Below are 27,479 nucleotides of genomic sequence, written 5' to 3'. Positions count from 1 at the left end.
TGTGTGGCAGGAGACAAAAGTCCAGGACCCAGAGGCCGGGCAACCCTAGATAGCCACTTCCAAGACAACAAGCTTGCTACTCCTATACGGACCCACTCTCTGGGCAGTATATGATTTAATTATGCAGGATATGCATTGTATCCCCTGCCCACCCAGCAAGCTCCATACTCAGTTTACTGACTTTGGAAAGATAGAAGGTTGAGTCCCCTTTGAGCCGGCTCTCTGAGCCCGTTGGGACTGAACTGAGGTGGTCAGCAGAGTCTTCACTGCAGTATTGCAGTTTAACCTCTCTCCCCTGAGTCTCCTGGTGCAAGAAGCAGAAATGGGCCTTGCAATGAGTGTAATTTATTGTCAGTACATTTAGAAGAAGGGATCTGGTGGCGTTGTTTACAGGCCAAAGGTGAAGAAAGAGACAGAACGCCAGTGGTTAGCGATTGAGGGAGTCAAGCTGAGAAATAACAGTCGTCTGGACACCACCCCTGCAGCACGCGGGTGCGGATAAACCTCTGGCCTCTTCATGTGCTGCAGTAAAACCTTTAGCTGCATTTAACACAGCCGCCCCCCCCCTTTCCTTTGGTCAGCAGCCTTCCACGTAGGCCCCGTTGAATAGAGCGACTACCGGGGAGAGGCCCTCGCAGGTAGAGAGGCAGGTGAGGTCAGTGGTGGCGCCAAAGGAAACCGACCTCCAGCTGAATTTGCTCCCATTTGGCAGACCTACAACCAGAGCCAGTCCAACCGGAGGAATCTTCTCAAAGCGCTTTCCGAAAACAAAGGCCTCCAGTTCTACCAGCACAGCCCGCGCATGATTCCGGAAGGCCTGGAACCCCAGATGCACCGGATGCTAATTATGCCTGCGGAAGGCGAGCCCGGCACCTCCGAACCGGCCTCGAAAGAGGGGAGAGGCCACACCCGCCTGCTCAAGGGGATCCCCTACGCCTCCGGCCCAGGTGAGGAGAGGGAGGGGGCAAACCCTGCCTTTGGACCCACCGAGATCAAAACTTTATCATTCCCCCCCCCCAAAAAAAAATAATACTAGAATGTTGTGGGGTCAGCAAGTGAGTTTGCTCAGTTTGGCATTCAGGGCTGATAGAAGGGCACACCCCTTTGCACAAGGGATGGCGAACAGAAAGGCATACCCGTTGCTGCAGGAGTCCGAGAAGGTCCCCTGGCTTTAGGGGAGGAGGGCGGAGGCAACCCAGTGGAAAGGGCCGGCCCCAGCAATTTCTCCTAGAGGGTAAGAAGGGAAAGTGCTGAGAGCTGTCTGTGGAGTCACAGCAGAGAAAGCCACCGTGGAGGCCAGCGACCGGCGGTCTTAAATGGACCGAAGAGGCACCTTCACGGAGCTGGTCTAGGAGGAGCCGCCATCCGGCAGGTTCCGCTCCCTCTGCTTGCTTTAGGCAAACCTTCTGAAGCCTGCCAGGGCGGCCTGAGATTTAGCGCACAAGAGTCTGGCAGACCGACGGCCGGGGGTGCCAGGATTTCCTGCTTGGGAAGGGGCTGGACTTTGGGAGCCCCGTCAGTGCAGCATCCTTCAGTTCTGTGAGACCGCTCCATCCCTCCCCATTTCAGTGGGGGCGGAAAAGGAGGGAGGAAAGGATGACAGCACGTCGCCCTTGCTGTCGTTGGCCGTCTGCCCCGCTTTTCAGGAGGAACTGGCCTGGACCCTAACAGGGTGCCGTGTGTGGCCACCTTCCTGTCGGACCCCGTGGGTTTCAAAGGGAGTCCCTTGGTGGGCAAACTGTGGGGCCGGGATCGGTGGGGAAAGGCACCTGCCATTTTTGTGGCTGTTACTGGTTTTCCTTCCCATCCGCCAAACCTTTGCCAGGAGCAAAGCCATCCCACCCGCCCGAGAGCTGGTGCCTCACCGAGGAAGAATTTGGACGATGGGAGAGATTGTATAGATTGGAAGCTGGTGACGGGATACGGAAGGTGGTCTTGCCTCGAGGTCACTTTGAAACGTTGGAAGAGGAGGAGGAGGAGGAGGTGGTAAGCTGAGCCCTTCCTCCCTGGTGAAGATCTGGAGCAAGAAGGCTAGAGCCCCTCCAGGCGAAATGCATCTCAGCCAGGAGGGAAATAAGTCAAGCTCCATTAAGGATAACCAATGGTTGCTTTTGTTCCAAATCTGTAGAACAGAAAGGTGGGGGGGGCTGGCACCACTCCCTGCGCCCCATGCCCACCCAATCTGATGCATGTCCCTGTGTTGACTATGCCCCCAAAGTTCAGAAGCAAACCAGGAAAGCGGCTTTAAAAGGGTGCAATTAACCAGCAGAGCCCCTGGGGGAAGCCCTTCCAGAAGCAGACCCTGCATCTGCCATCAGGCCCCTTGCCTTCGAAGGCATTCAGAGTTAACTTGGCATCGTTAGTGGGGGAAGCTGCAGAACGATTCCAGGACCCATAAGTGACGGGGTTTGGGGATTAAATAGTTCCATGGCCATGAAACGTTGAAAGGGATTGACTTAAAGGTGCTTCTGCGACAGCCAAACCGTTGTCTGGTGTTCTCCCAAGCAGAATTGTGCTAAGGACAAAGATGAATCAAGGTGAAGGATTTCCCTCTTAGACCAGGTCCTGCTCCTGGCCTTTGCTCCTTTCACGAACCCAGCCCAGCCGAGGTCCCCTGCGTTGTCCAGCCAGCCGTGGGCTGATCGCTGTGCTGATGCTTCTTTCTTTCTTCCCCTCCCCCCCCCGCCCTGAACGACAGGGGTCTCGAGATCAAGAGACCCACCAGCTGTCCCTGACGGAATGGAGGCTCTGGCAGAACCGCCCTTTTCCTACCTTCCTGGTAGACCACTCGGATCGTTGCCGCCACTTTGTCAGCGTGATGGAACTGATCGAGGAGATGAGGCAGGAAGAGGTGGGTACCTCCTGGGGGAGGCTTCATCGGCTCCGTGTGCCAGAAAATCATCCTCGTGGCATCAGTCCCCTTTTTTCAGGGCCTTCCTGTAAGAGCCGTTTTGCCCTTTCCGCGGAGGACTAACTGCGCGGATGCAGGCCAGATCCTCTCCTAATTTCCATACGTGGCCTCTGCATAAATAACCTCACAGTGGTGGTGTTGTAGTAAAGAGTAAGTGAGGTGAGGAATGGCGAAGCCGTCCAGGGGCTTTAAAAGGAACTGTGGCCAGTGGTCTCACCCAGATGTGCCCAGATGAGGCACTGTGGAATTTTTCTGCTCTTCCTCAGTGCAGGTGAACTTTCCTCCCCGCTTGTTTATCTCTCTCTCTCTCTCAAGGTGAGAAGTCTCATGACACTTAAATTCTTGGGGAAGAGTTTGGCAGGATATTTCCGGGCACTTCCCGTGATCGTTCTCACCTTTGATGAGAAAGATACCCGCATAACCTTTCATACCTGGCAAAATATTGCAGTAACTCTGAGGCTGGGTTGCCTGGGCTTTGAAAAACCGGAAGGGCTGGGTGGATGATGAGTGTCTTTTCCGTCAGTCCTCCCACCCTGTGCTGGCTGCCTTGGTGGGCTTAGCTTCCCAAAGGGAAAAGGAAACGGTTTGTGCCCAGACATTTTCTCCTCCTCCTTCCAAGCAGCTCCTTAGGACATCCAGGGCAATTGCTAACAGATTAGCAATGAAACTCCTCCCAAGCCAGTTTAGAGTTCCGGAAAAGGATGGGCCCGGATGAGATAGCTGGTGGACTCGTGAGTGGGATGCAGGCAGGATTCCCTTCCATGCCAGACGAGTAGAGGAGGTTTCCGTCCGATGACCTTTGTGCGCCTTCCCTGGCTTGGCCTTCCTATGAGCTCCAGGGCATCAGGGCATTGCTCCGGAGAAATCCTGGAGACATGCTGGAGACCGACCCTGGCGTTCATCGGATCTAAACCAACTGCTTGGGGTCAGTGGGTGCCTTTACAGCTCAGCCGGGGGCAGTTTTTATGGGAAAAAAAACCCCACTAGATTCACCAGGGGTCCACTTAATCAGACTTCATTCTGAGTGGCCTTGTTCCTTCTGGCGTCCTTTGTGGGAGAAAACCTAAAAAGGCTTACCTCTTAGTCGCTTTTCCTCCCCCTTGTTGGTACTCAGCTCTTTCTGAGAGGAGGATGTGTCACTGCAGTGCCTCCCGATCGCCATCGGAGCGGGTTCCTTGTAGCCCAGAAGGGGTCCGCTAGGGAAACCGGTGGCCAGCAGGTGAAACTGCAAAGCCGCCCTTCCTGGCCAGCTCTTTTCTGCTGACTGGAACAGAAACAGCATCATCAGCAGAAAACGCTTGCCTAGTTTTCTCTGTGTGACTTCAGCCACTAGCCGTATGTCTGGTTTGGCTCTGAATTTTTTCTTCCTACGCCAACCCTTTTGTTGCGGCAAGAGACCTTTGGGTGGTGTGGGCGGCATATAAGTCAAATAAATAAATAAGTTTTTTTTCCTGCAAAAGTTGCACACAGATCTTTAATAACCTAGTAACTTCTCCTCAAACTGATGCAGAATCACATTATTTTGTTGCATTTACCTTATTTTGTTGTTAAGTGGCTTCTGACTTGAGGCAAAGAGGATGAACGGGTGACCCCGGAAAGGTTGTGTCCTTAACTGCCCTGCTCAGTCCCTTTGCAAATTCAAGACTGTTGCTTCTTTTGTTGAGTGATGAGCCTCTTCTTATATTTCCCATGTCACCTCCCTCTTTTCTTTTCTGTTTAGAACTTATTGTTATAGAAAGCCCCAGTAGCCTGTCCTTCCGCCTTGCATACAGGAGGGAGGCCCTTCAGTTGATCTGAAAAGAAAACAATGCTGTTTCTAATGAGATTTTTGCCCTCCGCTTGTTTGATTGCAAAGTATGGGAAATGCTCTCTGCTCCAGGAAGGCCATTGCCTTTTGATAGGATAGGATAGGATAGGATAGGATAGGATAGGATAGGATAGGATAGGATAGGATAGGATAGGATGGAGGTCCTTCTTCCAGTGAGCAGATCATGTCACATTGGCTGACCAACATGGTCACAGGCTGAAATTCCACAGCCCAGTGTGTGCATTGACATCAGAGAACTATATTGAACACATTTTGATTTTTCTGCACTGTCTTGCTTCATACTTTGATGCTATTTTTTTTTAAAAAAAGAAGTCCTGAAAACATGAATGCTGCTAAATCAGCTCCAGTTGTACAGTGGTGCCCCGCATAATGAGCGATTAGTTTAACGACGAATCCGCATAGCGATTTTTTTTTTGCGATCGCAAAAGCGATCGCATAACAATGTTTTAAATAGGAAAACATCGCTTTGCAATGATCGGTAAGCGTTTCGCTTACTGATTTTCGCATAATGATTTTTTTTAAACAGCTGATCGGTGGTTCCAAAATGGCCGCCGGGTAAAGAAAATGGCGGCTGCATGGAGGATTTTCGCAGAACGGTGAGTTTTTTGCCCATAGGAACGCATTAAACGTGTTTTAATGCATTCCTATGGGGTTTTTTGGCCCGCATAGCGACGAATCCGTATAGCGACGATTTTTTCAGAATGGATTATCGTCGCTATGCGGGGCACCACTGTATTTGGTGTGTGTTTTTTTGAGGGAGGGGCAACATCTGATGATCTGAGCTAGTCAAGAATCTAGAGGTTTTCTTGTGTGTGTGTGTGTGTGTGAGAGAGAGAGAGAGAGAGAGAGAGAGAGAGAATGAAACACAGATCTGAGAAAAGAAGCTGGTGAGGTCAAGAAGACACCCAGATGATGTGATGGGGGAAAAAAGAGGAAATGAAAAGAGTAGAGGAGATGTTGCTGTCCTGTCTGGTGCAGCTTTCTGCCTAAATTACTTCATGTTCCCTTTCCTCTCTCCCCCCTTTTTTTCCACCCCTCACTCTTTTATCACGATCCAGATTGACCAGGCTTTATTTTGGAAACTTACAGAATAATGAGAGTCAGAAGGGGTTCCCTTGAGGCCATCAAGTCCAACCCATCCTGCTCAAGGCAGGAATCCAAGTCAAAGCAGATCTGAAAGAGGCTAGTTCTAATTTTCTCTTGAATGCTTCCGGTGTTGGAGTGCTTACCACCTCCTCTTGAGGTCACTGGTTCCATTGTCATACCGGTCTAACGGTTAGGAAGATTTTTCCTGATCTTCAACCGAAATCTGGCTTCCTTTAACTTGAGAGCCCACGGTTGTGTGTCTTGCACTCTGGAATGATGGAGAATGGATCCTGCCCCTCCTCTGTAGGACAACCTTTCGAGTCTTTGAAAAGGACTAAATTATGGAGCTGTTGAGGCAGTTCTGCATACACAGAGTAGCTGGGGAGTAGTAGCCAAGTGTCTTTTTCATAATAATTACGATAATGAACAAGGTATTATTATTATTCCTGTTTTCACTACTCTCCCCAAGCCTCCCTAGATGTGTGATTTGGCAAATGGGGAATGTTTGTGAAAAGGAGAGACATTTCAGTAATTGATGCCCTGCTGGGTTCTTGGAAAGAGAGAGAGAGAGTGGCCTTGTTAATCTTAATTGCCTTCAAAGAGCCAATTTTACGAGGCAGTTCTTCCCGTTTTCATTATGCGCTTCCAGAGCTGCTTATTGCCAGCAAGGTCAATCAGGCGGTCTTCTATCGTTCTTCAGGCTCTGAGCAAATATGGCCCTATCCCACGGACAAGACGACCGTGTGGGTGTCTCATGACCTACTTTGTCGAGCAGCCAAATTAAAACTGCCTTGTTAACTCCTTGTTGTTGCTTTTAAATTGGGTTTTTTTGTGCTGCTGTGAAAGGTGTGAGACTTAGCCCTGCCGCCTAGCAGAGGTCGGCGGCCTTCCAAACCAAAAGCAAAAGGGGCCATTTACATAACACCCGTGGGTAAGCCTGAAAGGAGGCCAGGTGGGGTCATCCTAGCTGGCGAGAGACTTAAGCGCCCCTGGAAGAGTGGTTTATGCAATCTCCCCTGTCAACTCAGTTTTTCGGGAGGGGGGGGACACCTTTGGCCAGATGAACAAAGAGGCTTTGGGGGAAAAATGCATGTATGCAGGATGCTGCTCACAGTATTTTCAGCCATGGTTGTGAGTTCACCCAGTGCACCATTTCTGTGCAGATTTAACAAGCAGACTCACCCTGTTGCGTTTGGGAAGGCAATGCCAGTATGTGGGAGTTCAGCCTTTATGAACAGAGCGAGGCTTCCTAGGGGAATGTGTTTGAATAAGAAGCTGAAGCTTATTCAGCCTTGGGTCCCTTTTGGGGAAGAAAGGCAGGAAAGACATCCTTTAAATAAAGAAATATCACCCCTGCCAAGAAGGAGGCCCAGTGGGTAGATGGCCATCCAGGGAGATGACGTTCATCGTAGACCTGTGGAGTTGGAAGGGGCCTGTGAGGCCATCGGGTCCAAACCCCTGCTCGAGGCAGGAATCCAGATCGAAAGGCTATCTCTACCTGGTGGCACTCTCTACATGTCTCTTGAAGGCCTCCAGCGTTGGAGCAATCTCTGGCTTTTCAAATCGGGGGGGAGGGGGGCTGTTTCTCAATAAACCGTTTTGAATTTGGAGAACAGGACATTCCATTGTTCACCCAGGCATTTAGAGGTACTTGATGTCTCTTTTATTTTGAAGTGTCTGGTTTTAATTGCACCATTAAAGATTGCTTTGCTTATTGATTTATTTTTGTGTCCAAGATTTTTAAAAGCAATATTTAAATGTTTTAAAATGAAATACCCATCATGGTTCCTGAATATGTGGCTCTTAATCTCTTCTTGCACTCTCTATTTATTTATTTCAAATATTTTGTGACACCTTCTTTTTTTTAAAAAGGGACCCAAGGGAGCTAATATAATTAAAAAAGACTATTGAAAAGATAAAAACACAAGTTATTCGAATATTTAAAAAGAATAAAAGTATTATACTAAAAATGGTAAATAAAGTCAACATTAAAACGTACTCAAAGCAACAAGGCATGACAATCTGTTAAAAAAAACCTTCTCAGACAGCCAGTCCTCATGAGAAAGCCTGTCTTAAGAGAAAGGTCTATTTGCCTGTTTGTGGAAGGACAGCCAAGAGGAGGCCAAGCTGGCCTCCAGTGGGAGGGAGTTCCAAAGCCTGGGGGCAGCCACAGAGAAGGCCCTCTTCTCCCGTGTCCCCATCAGATACAGCTGTGAAGGTGGTGGGCCAAGAGAAAGGACATCTCCTGATGATTTGAACACTCGAGTAGGCTCATAATGGGAGATGCAGTCCTTGAGACCCAAACCATTCAGGGCTTTCAAGGTTAAAACCAGCACTATGCATTTCCCTCCCCCCCCGAAATGGATTGTCAGCTGCTGTACCGGGGGCGGTGGTGGTGGTATATGGGTTCTTTTTGTATTTGACTCCTTTTGCTTTTGTTTTTCAAACAGGACAACTGCCGCTATGAACAAAAACTGCAGCCCTTCTTCCACTGGGAAGACGTGGAGGCCTCAGATCCGCAGAGGAGCAAACGCAGCCCCGAGGGTGGAGCTCCTCATAGACCTTCCACGGGCAAAGGGTCTCTGTGGGCTGGAGCCTCCAGAGCGAAAAGCCGCTCGTCATCCCCAGAGGAAACGGTTTCTCTCTTCAAAGCCGCCAGCTTCAGATCTGCAAGAAGGCCGCCGGCACCGGGCGTAGAAACCACAGGCCAGCAGGATCCTGGCCCTCCTCCAGCCCTCTTCTCGGCGAGCCGATTGCCATCTGTTGAGGGCTCCGGACGCGAAAGGCGGCCAAAGGAAAATGGAGAAGACCCCGAGGACTCTCTCAGCAGAAGCGCGAGGCCGGAAAGGACTCCACTGAGAGAATGTCAGCCCGCCCTCCAACAGAGTGGATGCGGCACGGATCCTGTTTCCCCCAGCTGGGCAGAAGACGGCTCGCTTCAGTCCTCTTCTCTCTTTTACTTCCCGGCCGGTGAGACGGGTTCGCAGGTCACTGCTGAGACCGAGGTGGAGGAGGACCCGGCGTGGAGGGAGCGCCTCCTGACGAGCGTGACGAAGCTTCTGTCACGGTCACCCCCATCCTTGGAGGAAATCCTGCCATTTGAGGAGAAGAGAGAAGGCGAAGGGGAGCCCTTCAGGGCCGTAGGAGAGCGTGCTTTCTGTGTGACGGCAGGCCCCTTGGCTCCAGAAGAGAGCTCGGGCCCTCCGCCTCAGGGCCCCCCTGAATTCACCAGCACCCACGAAGGGCGGACCTCCAGCCATCCTTTGGAAGCCAAGTCCACACCGGAGGCTTCCCTGAGCAAGATCAGCGATCTCAACTGGGATGAGCTTTTTGAGGATGACAGCCAAGAACAGATTGGGGTCCACGGAGAAGGTCCGCCAGTGGCCCGTCAGGGTCTCTACTTAGTAGACCCTTTGGGGAAGGAGGATGGTGGAGGGGGTCGAAGAGCTTGGGAAAGGCTTGGGGGAGAGACGAGCGCGGGTGAAAAGGCAGCGCCTTTGTCAGAGAGGGGTTGTTTCCCAGAAGCCGACCCTGTGTTCCCAGACGGAGAAGGGGGCAGGCCGGCTGTGTCCCCGGACGTGTGTCACCCTGGGGGGAACCCAGGAGAGACCGGTGGAAGTCAGCCTTCAGACGGCCTTGCTGCCGCCAAGCGGGCAACTCCCACCCCTTCATGGACGGTTCAGAGGGATGGGCCTCTGAGGAGGGCAGCGGGTGAAACGAGCCTCCCGCCTCTCCAAGAGCTGTTTGACGCCTCCCAGGATTTGTTTTCGGTCAACTTTGAGCTTGGGTTTTCCCTTCAGGAGTCGGAGGAAGAGACGTCGGGGCAAGCAAGCCCCGTGAAAGGCGGAAACCGCCACCGCCACGGAGCCACCCCTCCGCCCGTGAGCCCTGGGCGGTCTCTCCCGATGGGGACAGGAAGGACCTCTCCCTCCACCTCAAGCAGTGAATGCGTCGATGGGACCAAGTTTTCTACTCCTTTGCCCTTGAAAAGCCACCATTCTGGTCCGTCGGCCGCTGGACATGTCATCCCTGGGGTTTCTCCTCTGACACCGGCCGGAGAGAAACAGTGCCGGACCCCGGACTCGTCACAGTCTGTCTTTGCTACACCCACAGGGAGATGGAAGATGCCACAGAGAGGAGGGTCCCGAGGAGGCTTGCTTGGTTCCCTTGCCGGACAGCGGGAGGAGGGCCCCCAGAGGCCGCCCCTCTCCGGCAGAGCCAGCGGCAGCCTACTCAAAGTCCTGGCCAACTCGGCCTTCGAAACAGAGGCTCCAGCATCACACGAGGCTTGGAAGACCGGTCGCAATGGTAGAAATGGCTCTCACGTTCTGCTTTCCGCTGGAGGTAAGTCTTCGTAAGAATAAGCTTGGCTAATAGGCTCGTTTTTGAGGGGAGAAAAATGTTTTTAAACTTTAATTTGCTTGTTTAACGTAAGGCTCAAAGCAGCTCACAGTGTGCACGAGGGGCGGGTGTCAGGTGGCCTCTCCCCAAGCCCGTGTTTGCAGTTTCCTCCTGCCAAAAACCCTGGAATATTTCTTTGTTGCGAAGCCAGTTTTCCAGCCTACCTGCTTTTTTGTATTTAATCCACCTAATTTGTACTTATTGGCTGAAATTCTGTTCTTTTTAATGCATGCGCATAACATTCACTCACTTCTAATTATTGTCAGAACATCAGAGCTTGAAAGGACCCTATAAATCATCTGGCCCGGGCTCTGTCAAGGAGGCCCAGTAGAACTTCCAGTCTCTGGCTCCGGAGCCAGAGACTTAAACCCTTGAGCTATCCAGCAGCTCTAGCAGACAAGTGACAGGTTCCCCCTAAAAAGCATGCGTCAAGCCAGCAGACGTATTGCGTGTTACAAAGCAGTAATAACAAGAAGCCCACATGGATTTGTAAAGAACACATCCTGTCAGATTGATCTGATCTCTCTTTTTTGATCAGGTCACCTCCCGGATAGACAGAGGGAATGCTGTAGATGTAGTATATCTTGACTTCAGCAAAGCTTTTGACAAAGTGCCCCATGAGATCCTGATGAGCAAGCTAACTGGGTGTGGGCTGGATAGATCAAGGGTCAGGTGGATACACACTTGGCTGCAGAATCGCATTCCCAGGGTGATGATTAATGGTCCTTCTCTAACTGGGAGGAGATCACAAGTGGAGTACCCCATGGCTCAGTCCTGGGCCTGGTATTCTTCAATATTTTTATTAATGTCGTGGATGAGGGAGTGCAGGGAATGCTTGTCAGATTTGCAGATGATACAAAATTGGGTGGAATAGTTAATACCCTAGAACAGTGGTTGTTAACCTTTGTTACTTGGGTGTTTTTGAACTGCAACTCCCAGAAACCCCAGCCGGCACAGTTGGTGGTGAAGGCTTCTGGGAGCTGCAGTCCAAAACTCCTGAGTAACCCAAGGTTAAGAACCAGTGCCCTAGAAGACAGAAACAAATTTCAAAATGATCTTGATAGGATGGAGCATTGGGCCAAAAACAGCAGAATGAAATTGAACAGAGATAAGTGCGAAGTCCTGCACCTCGGAAAAATGAAACCAATTGCACAGTTACAAGATGGGGGAGACCTGGCTCAGCAAAACTACACACGAGAAGGAGCTTGGAATCGTGGTAGATCACAAGCTGAATATGAGCCAACAGTGTGATGTGGCTATAAAAAAAGGCAAATGCTATTTTAAGCTACATTAACAGAAGTATAGTTTCCAAATTCCGCAAGGCGCTGGCCCCCCTCTATTCAGCACTGGTTAGGCCTCATCTTGAGTCTTGTGTCCCCTTCTGGACACCACGCTTCAAGAAGGATGGTGACAAATTGGAACAAGTTCTGAGGAGGGCAACAAGATGATGATCAGGGGGCTGGAAACCAAACCTTATGCGGAAAGGCTGAAAGAATTGGGCATGTTTGACCTTGAGAAAAGAAGCCTGAGGGGTGATAGGAGAGCACTTTTCAAGTATTTGAAAGGCTGTCGTACGGAGGAGGGGCAGGATCTGTTCTCGATCATCCCAGGGTGCAGGACACACAGCAATAGGCTCCAGTTAAAGGAAGACGGCTTTCAGTTGAGTTTCAGGAAAAGCTTTCTAACTGTGACCGAGCGCTCCAACACTGGAAGCATTCAAGAGAAACACAGACCCTCTCCTGGCAGATCTGCTTTGATTTGAGGCCCCTTCCAACTTCATGATTCTATGACTTGCCAGCTGTAAGTGATTGAATGTTATGCCATTTGGCTTCTTTGTGCATAAAAAAGCAACAGGTTTTTCAGCTATTAATTGCTACCTGTTTTGGGTTTTTTTGTTGTTGTTGTTTTGCTGTAGGGTTTATATAATGTGGAAAGCTCTTTTTAAAAAAAAACTGTAATTGACCTAATTAGGTCAGGAAGACTGAATGCTTCCAATTTTCCAACTGCAGATGAACCCAGAAGAGCCTCCTGAATCAGTCACGATAATTAAGGTGTTTTTTTTAATGAGTTTTAACTGAAAATCATTGCTAAAAACGCACAAGTATAAAGCAAGTGGATTGAGTATAAAATAGAGGCAGGCTCTTTTCTCAGCAGAAGAGCCGCTGAGAGCCGTGCTGCCCTCTTTCGGTAGTGGACTGTGCTACCCTTGTCTTTTCGTTTCCAGTTTGGGTGGGCTTTTTGGGTTGGGGAGAGGCTAGGCATCTGTCTCTCAAGGGGCCGGCCGAACGCTTAAGGTGGCCGCGTGTGCCCACCCTTAACCCTGTCCAGCGAGAGCCCTTTTCAGGCATTCTAGCCGGGAAGCAGAGGGTGCTCCGATGGTGGTCGGCTGAGAGCACCCCGAACCCCGAATCCCGGCACAGCGTCTCCCCAGCCGCCAGTCAGAACATGGCCTGTGATTCCTTGAGGTGCTGATAAAGCAAAGGCTCCTGACCGTGGAAGGGCAGCCAGCCCATTCCACCCAACGGGCTTACAGGAGCCTCTTTGGGGTTTTTTGGCCCTGAATGTGTGAAGCTGGAAGTGTGGGTGCCAGAAAGACCTTGGAGTGGAGGGCGACCAGGAATCTCTCTGGGCAAACAGGCAGTGAGGCTGGAATCACTCCCTAAGGTCAGGGAGGAGGCTCTTTCAGCCACAGTTGGCCGTACACGGTGCCCGGAAACCAGGGTGTGGTGCGGCAAAGAGTTTTGGTTCAACTGTAATGGTAGGAGTGAGCATCGGTGGGCTTGAGCTTCCAGAGCAGCGGCTCCAGCGCCTGGAGTGTGGGTGCGATCCCCCCCTACTTGCTCTGTCCATAAAGAGCCGCCCCGCTCAGCACTTGCCGGCCAAAGGCTGTGGCTTCTTTTATGCCGCCAGGGACCGTCGGGAGGGCCTGTAGATTTCTTATATCTGAGTTTGCTGACTTTATGGCTCTGGGCTGTGTGCGCGCGGTGACACAGGAGCCGCTTGTGTTGGGGAAACCAAAAGGCCGCAGCAGCAGAAGGGAAAGACCCCCAAGGCAAGGTGGGCTGACGCCCTAAAGGAAGCCACCGCCTGCAGTCGGCCAGAGGGCTGGGGAGGAGAGGGCGTTCTGAACGCCGCTCATTCATGGGGGTGACCCTAACTCAGAGGAGGCACCAGTCAAGCCCCCTGCCCCCCCCCCTCTCTCTGCCCAGCCTCGGTTCAGAGGTCTCTTCTTCCATGTTTGGACGGAGGAACTGGACACGGGGACGGGGGGGCGCGAAAGCAGTGCGAAGGACAGAGAGCCGACCTAGCCGGAGGTGCTTCTTGCAAGACGCCCAAGGATCCAGGGAGCATCACGGGCACTTTTGTGGGCAGCTGCCTTGTCCAAGTGAAGCTGGCTCAGTGTTTCTCCTTTTCTGGCCCCTCCGTGTCCCTCTCTCTTGACGGATCTGCCCTTTCCGGGGATCCCCTTGGCTGTCCTCCCCTCAACCTGGGTTTGCTTTAAATCACAACTTAAATCACAAAATTGTTTTTTTTTAATGATTTACATTAAAAAATCAATTTTTTGTATTTAAATTTTTTTTAAAAAAATAATTTTTTATACCTGCCAGGAGATCAGAAACCAGAAGGAGAGAGTAGATCTCAGGATGTAGAAAAATGTAAACAGTCTTTTTTATTCGGCAAGATTTTTGAATCGAAACTTCACTACCTCCAAATTTTGACTCTTTGGAGCTGATGCTGAACCACTGAGCCGGTGAAGTTTCACTTCAAAGCCGTGCTCCTGAAGAAGGCTGTGCGCCGAAATGTGTTGAGCATTTTTAAACCGGAGTAAAAGGCTATTTGGTTCGAAAGCATGTAAATAGGTACCACCTTGGTGGGAAGGTCACAGTGCTCCATGTTTAATCGCGCTGGCCACGTGACCACGGAAACAGTCTTCGGAGAAACGTTGGCTCTACAGCTTGGAGACAGGGATGAGCATTGCACCCTAAAGTTGGACCCGACTGGACTAAATGTCAAGGGGAACCTTTACCTAAAAAGATACAGTGGTGCCTCGCATAGCGAGGTTAATCTGTTCCGGATTAACCTTCGCTATGTGAAAACTTCGTTAAACGGAAAGTAAAAAGCCATTCAGCTGAAAACTCACCGTTTAGCGAAGTCTTCCCATAGCCGGCAGCCATTTTTGCGCCCTCCCCTCGCTTACCGAGGGCGCGAAAACGCTGCGCGCGGCCATTTCAGCTGTTCTGGTGGCCATTTTGGACCCACCGAACAGCTGATCCGCGGGTTGCAAAGCGAAGGTCGGTAAGCGAAACGCTTACCGACCTTCGCTATGCGAGTTTCGCCCATTGGGGCCATCGGTAAGCGATCGCATTAGCGATCGCGGAAACAGCATCGCTATGCGATTTTGTCGTTATACGGTGCGCTCGTTAAGCGAGGCACCATCCGGAGACCTTGTCTCTCCTTCCGATTTCTGATACCATTGGAGGCGCCTGTTCCTGGGGTTCCTCCTTCGCCTTGGCAAGAGGCCTGGTTCCAGCAGTACGACGACCCGGGCTTGGCCCTGTTTCCTTCTGAAGACTCGAAAGAGCCGAGGGCTGTGTGTGTCTCCACGGGCAGGTCTGTTGGTTGTGGGGGGGGGGGGGGGAAGAAAACCAGGTTCTTACTGTGGCCTCTTCTGCTCCTTCCCAGCAGGAGCCAGCAGTGAAAGTGAAGAAGAAATTATTTTTCTCAGGAAAAATAAGAGGAAAAGAAACATCTTGACTTCCCCAGAGGTGAGCCATTCAGTTAAAATTAAATGCCTCTAGACTCCAAAAAAAACACCCTCCTCTTTTCTTTTGAATCTGGAAACAGCTTTTGATGTGTTTCTTTTTCTCTCTCCCCCCCCCCCCCCCAAGATCACCCCCAAGATGAATAGCGGTGATTTTGAATCGCCAGTTCATCCCGTCAAGAAGCAGAGGCGTCCCATCATTGTCGTGAGTAGCCGCTCTAACCTGTGGAGAAAAAAAAGCTGCAGAAAACACGTTTGCTCCGCTTGACTTACCTTTACAGTTAGGAAAGTTATTCCAACAGTTGAGCTGCAAGAGAGCAGGGACTGCTTAGCTTACAAACATAGCAAGAGCGAAATTGTGGGTCTTTTAAACTTTGTTAACAATGTGTTGTCCTAAAATTACCTCATATGTATGTATGTAATTAGTTTACTCTCATACCACCCCTCTGGTGGGCAGCTTACAAAAGAAAATATAACAAAACATTCAACCCAAGATAAAATATGAGAGTAACAAAGCAAACATCAGATCGTAAAACAATGTACCATAGACAAACCTCCCACAGATGGCAACAACAGATCCATTAAAAGTCACACAAAATTGGCATAAAAATGACAAGCCGTTTCTGGGGGAGGTTTCAGTTGCTTCCAGTTTCTTGCTTTTGTGGGAGGTGGGAGGCACGCCTTGGTCTCTGTGGCAGCTTCAGTTTTGTCTCGGCGCTCGCCATTCTCCGGCGTGGGGCTCCCCAGAACCCACGCCTTGTCTCGGAGGTGTCCACGGGCCTGTGGTGTCTCTTCCTCTGGCAGGGAAGGCGAGGGGGTGGCTGATGATGTGGGCCAGAGGGTCGGCCGCTCCCGGCAGTCTCTGCATTTCCTTTGCAGTCGGACCCCTCCAGCGATGAAAGCGACATCGATTTGGCTGAGAAACCCAAGCCTCCGCTGGGCGGCTCCAAGGACCGGGAGGGGAAACCGGGCAGAGGCGATAAAAAAAGGGGGAAGAGAAGGGAGAGCGGGGCGAACGAGGTAAGGGTCGTTGCCGGGGGTCTCTGGCGTGGGTGGGCCGGTGGCCTTGGACGTCTCTTTGCCGAGGGAGGAGCAGAGGTCACGCTCCTGGATGGCACAAGGCCGGGCAGGTCCCAGGCAGCTGGTAAGAACACACGGCGGGCTTAGAAAAAGCCGGCCTGCCCTGGTGCCTCTTCCACCACTGAGGGAGGGGCCACCTCTCAGGTGCTGGGCTGGCCCTTAGCGTGCGGCGGTATTTCTGGCCGCTTCTCCCAGGTAGAAGGGGATGGGAACCGCCGGCCTGGCCTCCCTCCGAGCCCTCCAACAGCCCAACCGAGGGACGTGGGTGGTAGCCCCCTGCCTTGTCTGATGGGGAAGGAGGAGTGCGGAAGGTACGCCAGGATGGGGAAATGTGGGGAAGGACCTCTCGGCCCTGTGGAGGGGAGAGGAACCCGATCCGGCGCTCAGAGGGGTCCACCAGGTTGCACCTCGAGTGGGACGTCCCTTTCGTCGGCCACGCCTGGAGACAGACACACACACGTCCCCCGAGCAGGCGCTGCCTGTGTTTGGCTGATTCTTGCTACTTGTGGATTTGAGGAGAGCCTGTCTTGGAGGGGGGGGAGAGTCCACCTTTCTCCAGGGAAGCAACAAAAGAGCAGAAGTGAGGGAAGGTCGTCTGGGCAGAGGAGGGGCAGGATCTGTTCTCCACCCCCCCCCCGAGGACAGGACACACAACCATGGGTTCAGACTACAGAAAACCCAGATTTCAAAGGGGGGGGGGACTTCCTAACCGTTAGAGCAGTACGACAGTGGAACCCGGGACTTGGACGGGGTGTGTGTGTCTGCTCCAGTGCTGGAGGCCTTCAAGAGAACATTAAACAGCCATGCTGAGATTGGGATTCCCGCCTTGAGCAGGAGGGGGTTGGACTGGATGGCCTTGCAAGCCCCTTCCCACTCACTCCAGGATTCTTTGATTCTAGGAAGGGAGGTTTGCCCTGCAGGGTGAAAACCTTTGCCCGCCCAGCAAAGCCCTCTCCTGACGCAGCCGCTGTCTTGCTTGTCTGGGAGGGTGGCGGAGTGGAAACCTCATGGGTCCAAGGCCTCCTTCCAGGGAGGGAGGAAGTGGTGGGGAGGCCGATCTTTGCTGGATCTTCGGGGATTTTGTCCCAAAGCTCAGAAAAGCGACTCAAGGTTTTGGGCGAGAGGCGTCCCTGAGGCGGTGTGGCCTCGGTTTGCTCCGTGGAAAGCAACTCTTCGTGAAGCTCCCGTGGATGCCCAGGGGGCGATCGCGGCTGCAAGGAAGCTCCATGTCCAGGATGCGGTGGGGGGGAAACGTAGACGGGCCCGGCTCTCGGCCGGCGGCTGAAAGAACTCCCTTTGCAACAGATGCCATTTTAGGCCAGCCCGTCCTGCCTGAAGCCCGTTGTGGTTGTCACCAGCGTGTTGCCTCTGGCCCCATCCTGCCTTTTCCTCAACAGGCTGGCTCAGCTCTTTCAGAGACTCAGTTGTGGCTTCCTTGGGAGAGTCAGTCCATCTCATACGTGGCCTTCCTCATTTCCCACTGTCTCCCACCCTGCCCAGCACGATGGTCTTTTCCAGAGGATCCTTTGCCATCTCCTGGCCAAAGGAGGGCAGCCTCGGTTCCGTCGTTTTTTGCTTCTAGAGGAAGTCAAGGCTGGGTTCCTCTCTGGGGCCTGCGGGCGGTCTCTAGCCGTGGGACGGAGCGGAGTCTCGGGTGTTGAGTGTGGGTTGGCAGGAACCCTTTCGCTGTCGGTTCTTTTGCAGGCAGCGGCCAAGCATTTCATGGACGACGAAGCGGAGGTTTCTGCCCACGGAGCCTCCGAGGTCTCGTCGGACGAAAGCTCAGAACACGAACTCAGCTCTTCCCTCGTCCAGTTTCTGAACGATGAAACGGAGATCACGCAGGATCTAAATGGTATGAGCAGAACTTCCTCGACGCCGTGGGGGGCCGTCCCACAGATCCATTTGTCGGTCTTTCCGGCACCTTCTGGTCCAACCGGAAGCGCCAAAGGGTCCCCAAGCAGAAATTGAGTTCCTTGCCCTTCTTGTGCATCCAGTCCCTAAGTTCTGAAGAGCAGCTGGGAGTGGGAGAGAGGGAAGGCTCCGTGTGGTGTAGTGGTTAAAGGGACAGGCTCAGGAGGCCTGGGTTCAAATCCCCCAAGGCCGCCTTTCACGGTGGTGTGGAACTGGTGGCACCACTTCTGAAGCCCCTCACTCACTGGGAAAGCCTCCTTAGGGTTCCCAGAAGTCGGTTCTGATTTGATGGCACAGGAACAACATCAGGGAGTGGGGGGAGTGGGGAGAGGGGGGACAAGCCAGGACTCTGAGGATGGGGAGGCACAGAGGAAGCCTAACTCTCCCCTTCCCCCTTGAAGAATCCCCCCTCCTCCCCCTCCCTCTTACTTCTTGCCCCACCCCCACCCACCCCCAGGAGGCTCTGTGAGTCCCAGGACAGAAAGGGCCCCTTGGATAAGCGCCAGAGGTTTCCCCTTCCTGTGTGATGCAGGGTGCGTCATTGTGTGAGAGGAATTGCCTTGGAAGGCAGGCAAGGCGCCTTTTCCCCTTCTAAGGGCCACTGGACCGCACAGCCACTGCCCCGACACACACACACAGAGGGCCAAATACAGAAAGACACCCTGGGCTTAGTGGAGGGGTGGAACGTCTCCTCTCCCTGTGGCCAGAGAGAGCTTGGTTTCTTTTTCAGAGTCAGAGATGCAGGCGGTTTACCTGAAATCTGTGCGCAGCCCTGCGGTCGGAAACAGGTACAAGATGGTGCACAAGAGGTGCAGCCTGACCCCTGTTTTCTCCCAGGTAGGACGTCTGGCGAGGGGCGTCGGGGGGGGGGGCAGGCAGATCCTCTCCCGCAAAAGCTGGGCTTGCTTTTGGTCGACTCGTGTGGTCAGATGCCTCTGGCGGGTAGCTCTGGTTCCAGGGAACGCCACGAGGCAACTGCTGTGCCTGTTAGGAAAGGTGGGACCCCCATCCCTTCAGAGACGTGGCTTAAAGGATGGCCCCCGGGGGGGGGGGCTGGAAGGTCCCGTGGCTTCCAGGGTTGTGTTCAGAAAAGTTTCCTGGGCCAAGAAGGAAACCAAAAGAGCCGGTCTCAAATTGAAAAATAACAGCAGCAGCAGCAGGCGTGGGAATATTGAGTCCCCTGCAGCTGAGCACGTGGCCCTTCACAGGGAGCGCAACCCTCTCCGGAACAGGTGAAACATCATCTCCCTGAACCATGAGCCATCCACTCCTAAGAATCGTTGTCTTAAGGATGAGCGGCTGGTTTGGAACCTTCTCCACCCTTTACCAGATCTAGCTGTTGGTTCAGCCTTTCCTCTGCATCATCTGCCCAAGACGATAAAGAGGCCGAGGGCTGGGAATCATCTGCCTCCAGGGGACCCCTTCACTCCAGAGTCCCAATGGGTTTCTTTGAAAAGCGTGCTGCTCATTATATACCCCACGACATAGTGCTTGAAGTCCTCTTTCGGGGGTTTACAACTTAACGATGCAGGTTACACTTTGCGACCTGCCCGCCAGCAAGCTGGGTCCTCGGTTTACTGACCTCAGAAGAATGGAAAGCTGAGTCCACCTTGAGCCGGAGACCTGAGCCTCTTGGGATCAAACTTGGGTCCTGAGCAGAGTCTTCACTGCAGTACTACAGTTTAACCACTGTGACAGGAGACTTCTTTTCAGAGAACGTTGCAGTCTAGATGTGTCTCCGGTGCCTCAGTCTGTAACTAAATTATAGCGGAAGTCTTAGCGTTTCATTGGCTGAAGTCATGAGGCTTTATTATGCCTGTGAAGGGCAAAGGGCATAATAATTAGTCGCTTCTAACTGGCAGTTAACAAGCTGCTGCTAGGCACTCATGCCTGCTGGCGTTACCCATGCTTAGGATTTTAACTGGGCCTCGCTAATCACCAGCAAGAAGCCACCGAACATTATGCCATTTTCCTTCTCCGTGATTTAAATTCTGCACAGTCGTGTGCATTAGAAGGTTTAAATGAAATGAAGTGAAATGCAAAGGCATGGGTCCGTGCGAGAAGGGGGCATTTGTCCCCTGCATCCCTTGGCGGCTTCACAAACATTTCCAGAAGCCAGAAGGGGGAAGGACAACGAGGCATCCTTTTGTCACGGCAAGCGCTCGGCTGCCCTCATGTGGCAAACGGCTTGAGCGCGGACAAAGAGCAGCTTGGAAAACGTGATTGGCGGGTTGCACAGTTCCCACAGGCCTCAGCGTCCAGTCCTTGCCGGACTCCCTTGACAATGTGGAGTTCGGGTCGCACCCGCCGGCCTCTGTTCTTCGCTCGCCTGACGGCTTCCTTGCTTTCCAGGTTCCGGAGCAGGACGAAAACTACTTAGCTGACAGCTTCTGCGTGGAAGACCTTGAGGAAGGCAACCCCAAAAGCGGCTCGAGTGGAGAAGAGGAGGAGGAGGAGGAGGAGGAATGCCTTGATTTTAACCTGCTCCAGGAGGAAAGTTTTGCCAACGGGAGAAAGCAATACAACACCCGTCACCGGAGGAGGCTGAGGGAGCGGGGCCAGAGCATCCCGGCGCGACCCAGGAGACCCTCCCGCGTTGTTTCCCTTCTCAGCAGCTCAAGCGATGAGGAAGGAGGCTTCGGCAGCGGGGGGCCAAGAGACCTGCCCTCCGTCCCAAAGGCTGGGAACTCCCTGCCAACCTCGGGCGGCTTCCTGCCCCGACGGATGCCCGCTCCAAAGGCGGCCTTCCCTCGGCTGCCCCAGGCGGCCGGGGTCTGTGTGCCGCCGGAGCCGGAAGGTGGCCTCTCGGAAGAACCAGGCCGAGAGCCGGACTGGCGAGAGCCGTTCCCGGGAGTGCTCAAGGTATGTACGGGCTGGACCGTTGCCAGAAGAAGAAGAAGACGACGGTGGTAGGCCAGAGGGTGGCGAGTCGACCCACCAGCTCTGGAGCTGGCGGGGAGGGAACCTGGTTCTTCTGGCTCGGGAAAATGTGGACCTTTCCCATTCCTTTGCCCTGAGATTGGTGGTGGGGCGGGGGCTCCTTTTTGCCCTGATGGCTGAACTTTGCTGGGAAGGATGCAGTAGAACAGGTTGAGGCTGAACCCGGACAAGACGGAGGTACTGAAGGTGGGTGCCCCCACAGCTGGGGGTTTGGGAAACTCCCTCTCTTACGGGGGGGGGGTGACCCTCCCTGCCAAGGATGGGGTCCGCAGCTTGGGGATCCATCTGGACCTGGCGCTCACTATGGAATCCCAGGTGGTGTTGGTGGTCGGAACCGCCTTTTTTCATCTCAGGCGGATAGCCCAGCTGCGGCCCTATCTCGATATGGGGGCGCTCACTACCTTGTGAGTGGTCTTAATCGACTAGATAGGCGGGATATAAATAAAATAAATAAATAAATAAAAGGAGTGATGCTGTCATTAGGGGCCCCATGAGGTTTAAAGACAGATTGGGAATTAGTTTGGGCACCTCTGCCTCCACCCTCCCTGAAGCCCCGTGTCTTCCTGCACAGAACGCGTGGGATCGTTGCCTCTGTAGATCTCTGCGCGGATTCTCAGTCCTCCAGGGGAGGCTCTCTGGGGGTTGAGTCCTGGCCACTGGACCACTTTCTTGTTAGGCTGAAACATTTCGCTTCTCCCTGGTGCCCTTTCGCCCCTCCCTGGAAAGATCAGGACCACACATGCGTGAAGGACCCCTGTTAACATAGACCACGACGATGGGTGGAGAAGGACTGCCCCTCCGATCCATTGTCCATCTAAGAAGTCTATTCAGACTCAGGGGGAAGTGGAACCAACAGGGAGGATTTGTCCAGGGATCTCACACCAACTCTCCTCAGACTGAAGAAGCAACATGGATGAGCAGTGAAACATTTCAGCCTAACAAGAAACAAGTCCAGTGGCCACGACTCAGTGTCCGCACGCAGCGGCGGGGAAAAGAGACAGAGGCAGTCTTAGCTAATGCAGAAGCGGGGGGGGGGAGGTTGGTGCTATCCTGACCCTCAGGCCAGGGGTACGTTTGGGGTCCCCAAGGATGCGCTCCCTCTCGCGGCCTTCCTGTTCGAAGCCTGGTGAGGGGTGCTCAGTGGTGCTTGTTTTTTCTGCAGGGGGAGTCTGAGGAGCGCCCGCCCGGACCCCGTCCCCTTCCTGCTTCCCGCCTGTCCCGTGATGCTCCGAGGACGCCGGCCGCCCTCTGCGTTCTGGCGGACAGTCGCGAGGTGGCCTCCGGGCCGGAGGTCATTTCCAGCCTGAAAGCGGTCCACGGCATCAAGGTTCAGGTGGTCTCCCTGGGGGTCTGCGATTACGTGGTCAGCAACCGGCTGGCCGTGGAGAGGAAGACCCAGGCGGAGCTGCTGAATGGCGCGCAGCAGAGCAAGGCCGTCCAGCGGGTGCAGCGGCTGAAGAGCACCTTTGAGCGGATCTGCGTCATTGTGGAGAAGGAGAGACCCAAAGCAGGTGGGTCTCTGGGGCCGGCCGGTTTCCCCCCCCCCCCCCGGATGGGACAGCAGCTGCCACAAGGACGGCGAGAGGGGCCTCGTTCCCTCCAGCGTTAGCCCAGAACTGCTCTGCAGTCTGCCTGTCCGGCAGCCGCTGCTCTGCTCTTCCCGACTCTTCCCGGAGAGCTTGCGGGTGAGACCACCTCTGGCCTTCGACAGACAAAGCCCCCAAACCCTCCTGGCCACTTGGACCTCCTCCTTCCACCTGCCCCGTCTTCTTTTCCTCACAGAAATAAAAGGATGCCCATTTTGCTGCAGGCAAAAAAAAAGAGGTGAAACTGTGGTGGGAGAAAGGTCCGAGCTGGCCCTCCTACTCCCGGGTGGGTGGCTGGTTCTTTCCTAGAGGGACACCAGGCAGGGCAGGAGACCTCGGCCACCCTTTGCCAGACCCTGCCCGCCAAAAGAGTACATTTGATCTCCAGTCCTGAAGGGGCCTGCCTGGGTTTACAGAGTGGACACCTCCCCCTGGCCTTGAAGAGGTTTCACTGGCTGTGAAACCAGCAAGAATGCCGGTTAGAGGAGGGCTGGGTTCTAAGGTCGGGATGGTCACGAGCCTTGGTTCGGAGGTTCGTGGCGGTTTGTACACTTCCCTGCCTCCGTGGCAGATGGCGCAACTCGGATGAGGCAGGACAGGCAATCCTGTGCTCCTGCCAGAGGCTGCTCAAGCAGCGGAGGAGGAGGAGGAGCAGGAGGAGCATGCGCCGGCTGGTGAGTGGGGCCTTCCTTGGCCAGGAAGGCAGGGAAAGGGAGCACATGGTGCCGTCACAAACCTCCGAGCCAAGGTTCCTGCTCCTCTCTGGTCCAGGGGTGTCTCTGCCTACTGCCGGCAGCAAGGAGCCGTGCAGGGGCACCTCCTCGGTAAGCAGAAGGTCCCAAATCTCCAGCCCAGTGATGGATCCAGTGCAGGATTCAAAGAGGGCCCTTCCTACTTCATAGGATGACAGACAGACAGAATTTCAAGCTGGCCAACCGGTCGCCCACAGCAGTCCTTGTTCACCTTAAGAAGGGTGGGACTGCGTTGAGCTGACCCTCCCACCCGAGGCTCCTGTGCAGACAAGGCAGGCGGGTCAAGGTCCCGTGGAATACACGGAGCGTGGCGGCATCCCCTGAACATTTTGAGAACCGCGCCGGATTGTGAACCTTCCCTGATGTGGCCAAAGGCTTGGAGTGTTGCTGTATAATGAAGAGGTGGAAGAAAATAAGCGCGGCGATTCAAGCCAAAAAGCTGCCGTTGGCTTGAGCCTTTTGCTCAGTGAGCCTGACTGCTGGGGGCGTCCCGGCCAGGTCCTCAGTCCCCGTGCCCATTTCCACAAGCGAGGAGACCCTTGCCAGTTAGTCCCCATGAGCCACAGCAACGGATGCAGACTTTACACCAACACCAGCTGCGTTTTCCTTCGAACTAGTCTCGCCTCTTTTTTTTGGCAACAAACGAGCATGTTCTTGACTCTGTCCCTCGGGACCGCTCAGACCTTTTTCTGGGTGAGAGAAAACTATCAAGGCAGAGGCAAGGCCTTGTTTGCCTGTGGCATCTTCCTTGACTGCCCGTGGGGCACAAAATGCTCCTGGCTTCCCCTAGTAGTAGTCCATCCCTGCCAGGATGCTGGTGTCGCCCCCCCCCCCAAGGGAACGGCTTCAGCCGGCCTAGATTTCCAGAAATCTCCTCCGCTTTGGGCCCCAGGCCACGTGGTGAGCCGTTTTGACCCTGGGCTCCCATGCCTTCCCGTTTCAGGAGAGGCGTGGAGAGCGTTCCATCGGACCAAGCGCTACGACAGCATCCTCTCGGCCTTCATCCGGGCAGGGATCCGCGTGCTCTTCAGTTCCTGCCAAGAGGAGACGGCAGAGCTGCTGGCGGGGCTGGCGTCGGTGGAGCGGCGGAAGAAGGCGGCCCTTGTCGCCCCGACCGAGGTGGAGGGGCCCCAGCGAGAAGCCCTCCGGTTCTACTTGAGCATCCCCTGTGTCAGCTACCCTCTGGCCTTGGCCTTCTGCCACTGCTTTGGCTCCGTGAAAGAGATGGTCAACAGGTAGGGGCTCGGCCGTGGGATCCTCTCGGCAGAGCCTTTCTGTCCTGGCTGAGAAACCGTGGGACAACCTGGGCTGCCGAGAGCCGCACACGGGGCTCATCCTCTCCTGTTGGGCCGATGGGGCTCACCTGCTCCAGGGACACACCCCTGCAGGCATGCATGCCAATGCTAGAAGAGTCAGATCCTTTCAGAGGTGCCTGAGGGGCACGGCCCACGGTGGACGAGGAGGGCTGGAGCGCAAGAAAAGCCTTGGTGCCAATGATATGCCAAAGACTCGTTGCTGATCACTTGATAGAAGAGTGGCCCCCCCAGGCAGGGGGGATGAGCTCAACCACCCTGCCTCTAGGGGCAAACGGCTGCACATGCGTGCATGCAGAAGGAAGGAAAGAAAAGGAAGGGAAAGGAAATGAAAGGAAGGGAGAAAGGAAGGACCTGAGGAAGGAAGGGGAGCTGATGATAGGTGGAAGGGAGGGAGGGAGGAAGTGGGGACCAACACACCAGGCTCAGGTAGCGCTGCACCCTGACTAACAGCAGAGGTGGCTGTTGCTCTGGTGCTCCCTTGGAAACCTTCTCTGATTCAGCAGTTATTTCTTGACCTTGTCCCACCCCCCCCCCCACCCATCCCCACCTCAGGTGCTGCTGGAAGACCTGCCTTCTCAGGTGCCCCCATGAGACACGTCTGTCATATTTTCCTTTCCTTCTGCTCTGTTCTAGTTCCCCGGGAGAGATGGCCGCCCGCACCCAGGTGACGCAGCAGAAGGCGGAGGAGGTCTACCGTTACATCTACTACCACTTCGATGCCACGATGCTGCCTGGGATCGGCACGTGACCCGTGGCGGCCCTTGAAAAATGCACTTTACGCTTTTGTTCTTCCAGTGTAAGATATGTAAATAAACTTCCAAACAAAAGAAATCTTCCTGTCTGGCAGGCGGCTGCTTTCCTCTAAAGCGTGGTCGGCCAACCCAACTTTCCCTGGACCTTGGAGGGCTGCCTCTGCTTGGGCCACCCCCACCCCCGAATTATTTACCAAGCTGTTCAGGGAGGGGGGAATCTTTTACTGCAGAGAGCCCCTTGCACCCTCCAGCAGCTAATTCCGAAATTCAAGAGTGGGATGTGTGTGGAGGGAGCGCAGGGGTGCCGAGGGTCTGAAATCACGGCCGAATTGCCCCCGTGTTCCCTAGACGTCTGGGTGGGTGGGTGGGTGTGTTTTTCTGAGCCAGCCCTTTGCCCCAAAATAAAATAGACTGCTGTTTTAGGGCTGGGCGGGGTGAGAGTGCAGGAGGGTGGCTTTCACCCAGCCCGCTGTGCAATCACCAAGCCCATCTAAGTGCACCCAAAGCCAAAGGCAGGTCCCTTGCGGGGATGATGGGAGAAGCAGCCGCCTGAAAGGACAAGCAGTGGAACCGAGCGGAGTCTTGCTTTCTGGAGAAGACAAGGGTGTTACCTTAGTTGGGGGAAAAAAGAGGTTACTTACCTGTAACTTTGGTTCTTCGAGTGGTTCTCTGTGAATTCACACTAATGGGTTAATCTGCGCTTGCACAGAAGGCCTCGGAACATTCTAGAGCTTAAAGTAACACTTTTGGCTCCGCCCCCCAGGACCTCATGGTCCGCCCGCCCTAACAGCCACTCAGTTCCCCAAATTCTGCTGCTGCTCTAAAGGCGAGACAGCCGTGACGGAAAGTGGGGAGGACGGGCGGGCCATGTGAATTCACAGAGAACCACTCGAAGAACCAAAGTTACAGGTAAGTAACCTCTTTTTCTTCTTCGTGGTCTCTGTGAAATCACACTAATGGGTGACTAGCAAGCTTACCTCTGAAAGGAGGAGGGAAACGTCACGGCAGCACAGCCGACAGGACAGCCCGACCAAACCTCGCATCCTCCTTGGCTCGCAGGTCGAGTCTGTAGTGAGATGCAAACGTGGAAGGTGTGGACCATGTGGCGGCTTTGCAGACATCCTGTAAGGGGACTCCACGGAGAAAGGCTGTGGAGGCCGCAACAGCCCTAATAGAATGGGCTTTAACAGACGCCGGGAGAGGCTTCTTAGCCAGTTCGTAGGCGAGACAGATGACTTGTACTATCCATCTGGACACAGTCTGTGGAGACACTTCTCGACCCCTATGGGGTTGCTGGTGAGAGACAAACAGGCGCTTAGAGAGACGAAACGAGGAAGTCCTTTGAACATAAAAGGCTAACGCTCGACGGACATCGAGTAGATGAAGAGATTTCTCAACCGGAGAAGAAGGTTGGGGAAAAAAGGTTGGTAGGATTATAGGTTGTTTAACATGAAAGTCCGTGGTGACTTTGGGTAAAAAGGACACGTCAGGGTACAAGACCACCTTGTCTCGGAAAAATTGTAAGAAAGGTGGGTCGGTCCTCAGGGCAGCCAATTCTGAGGCCCTCCTGGCCGATGTAATAGCGACCAAGAAAACCACCTTAAGGGTAAGGAGGCGTTCCGAAACCGTAGCAAGTGGTTCAAATGGTGGTTTTGAGAGACAGTTTAAGACTGTATGAAGGGACCACTGAGGGATTGGATTGATTGTAGGTGGACGGAGGCGTACAACCCCTCGAAGAAAACGTTTTATCTTCGTATGCCTGAATAGAAGAGCACTATCCGTCTCCGGTGGTTGATGGGCTATGATGGCGGAGAGGTAAACTTTCAGAGTCGAATGAGAAAGGTTCATCTGGAAAAGTTAAGCCAGAAATTGAAGAACAGCATGGAGCGTAGTAGGGGACGCGGGCAGTCGGCTAGAAGCGGTGAACTTCAGAAAGGCCTTCCACTTGCTCTCGTACAGAGTATCAGTGGACGGTTTGCGACAATGGGCGAGGACGTGAGCTACTGTGGGACTATCCTCCAGGCGGTGAGGTGGAGTGACTGCACATCCGGGTGGTAAGTTGTCCCTTCGTTCTGGGTCAGCAGATGAGGAAGGTAAGGTAGCCTGACGTACTCCGTCGCCCTCGAGATGAGCCTCACGAACCACGGTTGG

At 53.8% G+C, this 27,479-nt stretch overlaps 1 protein-coding gene across 1 annotated transcript in view; it reads left to right on the top strand.

The window, feature by feature from the left end:
- The window catches only part of FANCM (FA complementation group M), a 53,031-nt gene extending 27,624 nt beyond the window's left edge, over positions 1 to 25,407 (top strand). Inside the window, exons 11-23 of the mRNA XM_072986942.2 lie at positions 713 to 947; positions 1,826 to 1,986; positions 2,699 to 2,851; positions 8,276 to 10,169; positions 14,910 to 14,992; positions 15,116 to 15,193; positions 15,868 to 16,008; positions 17,773 to 17,923; positions 18,713 to 18,819; positions 20,335 to 20,844; positions 22,085 to 22,433; positions 24,204 to 24,495; positions 25,210 to 25,407. Of these exons, the coding sequence (XP_072843043.2) occupies positions 713 to 947; positions 1,826 to 1,986; positions 2,699 to 2,851; positions 8,276 to 10,169; positions 14,910 to 14,992; positions 15,116 to 15,193; positions 15,868 to 16,008; positions 17,773 to 17,923; positions 18,713 to 18,819; positions 20,335 to 20,844; positions 22,085 to 22,433; positions 24,204 to 24,495; positions 25,210 to 25,324 (4,269 nt within the window). The 3' untranslated portion in view covers positions 25,325 to 25,407. The remainder of the gene's footprint in view (positions 1 to 712; positions 948 to 1,825; positions 1,987 to 2,698; positions 2,852 to 8,275; positions 10,170 to 14,909; positions 14,993 to 15,115; positions 15,194 to 15,867; positions 16,009 to 17,772; positions 17,924 to 18,712; positions 18,820 to 20,334; positions 20,845 to 22,084; positions 22,434 to 24,203; positions 24,496 to 25,209) is intronic.
- Positions 25,408 to 27,479: the final 2,072 nt, after the last annotated feature.

Source organism: Pogona vitticeps, chromosome 1 (genome assembly GCF_051106095.1).
Source record: "Pogona vitticeps strain Pit_001003342236 chromosome 1, PviZW2.1, whole genome shotgun sequence".
Taxonomy (NCBI): Eukaryota; Metazoa; Chordata; class Lepidosauria; order Squamata; family Agamidae; genus Pogona; species Pogona vitticeps.
Note: the sequence above shows the minus strand (reverse complement) of the source record. Positions and strands in the feature narration are given on the sequence as shown.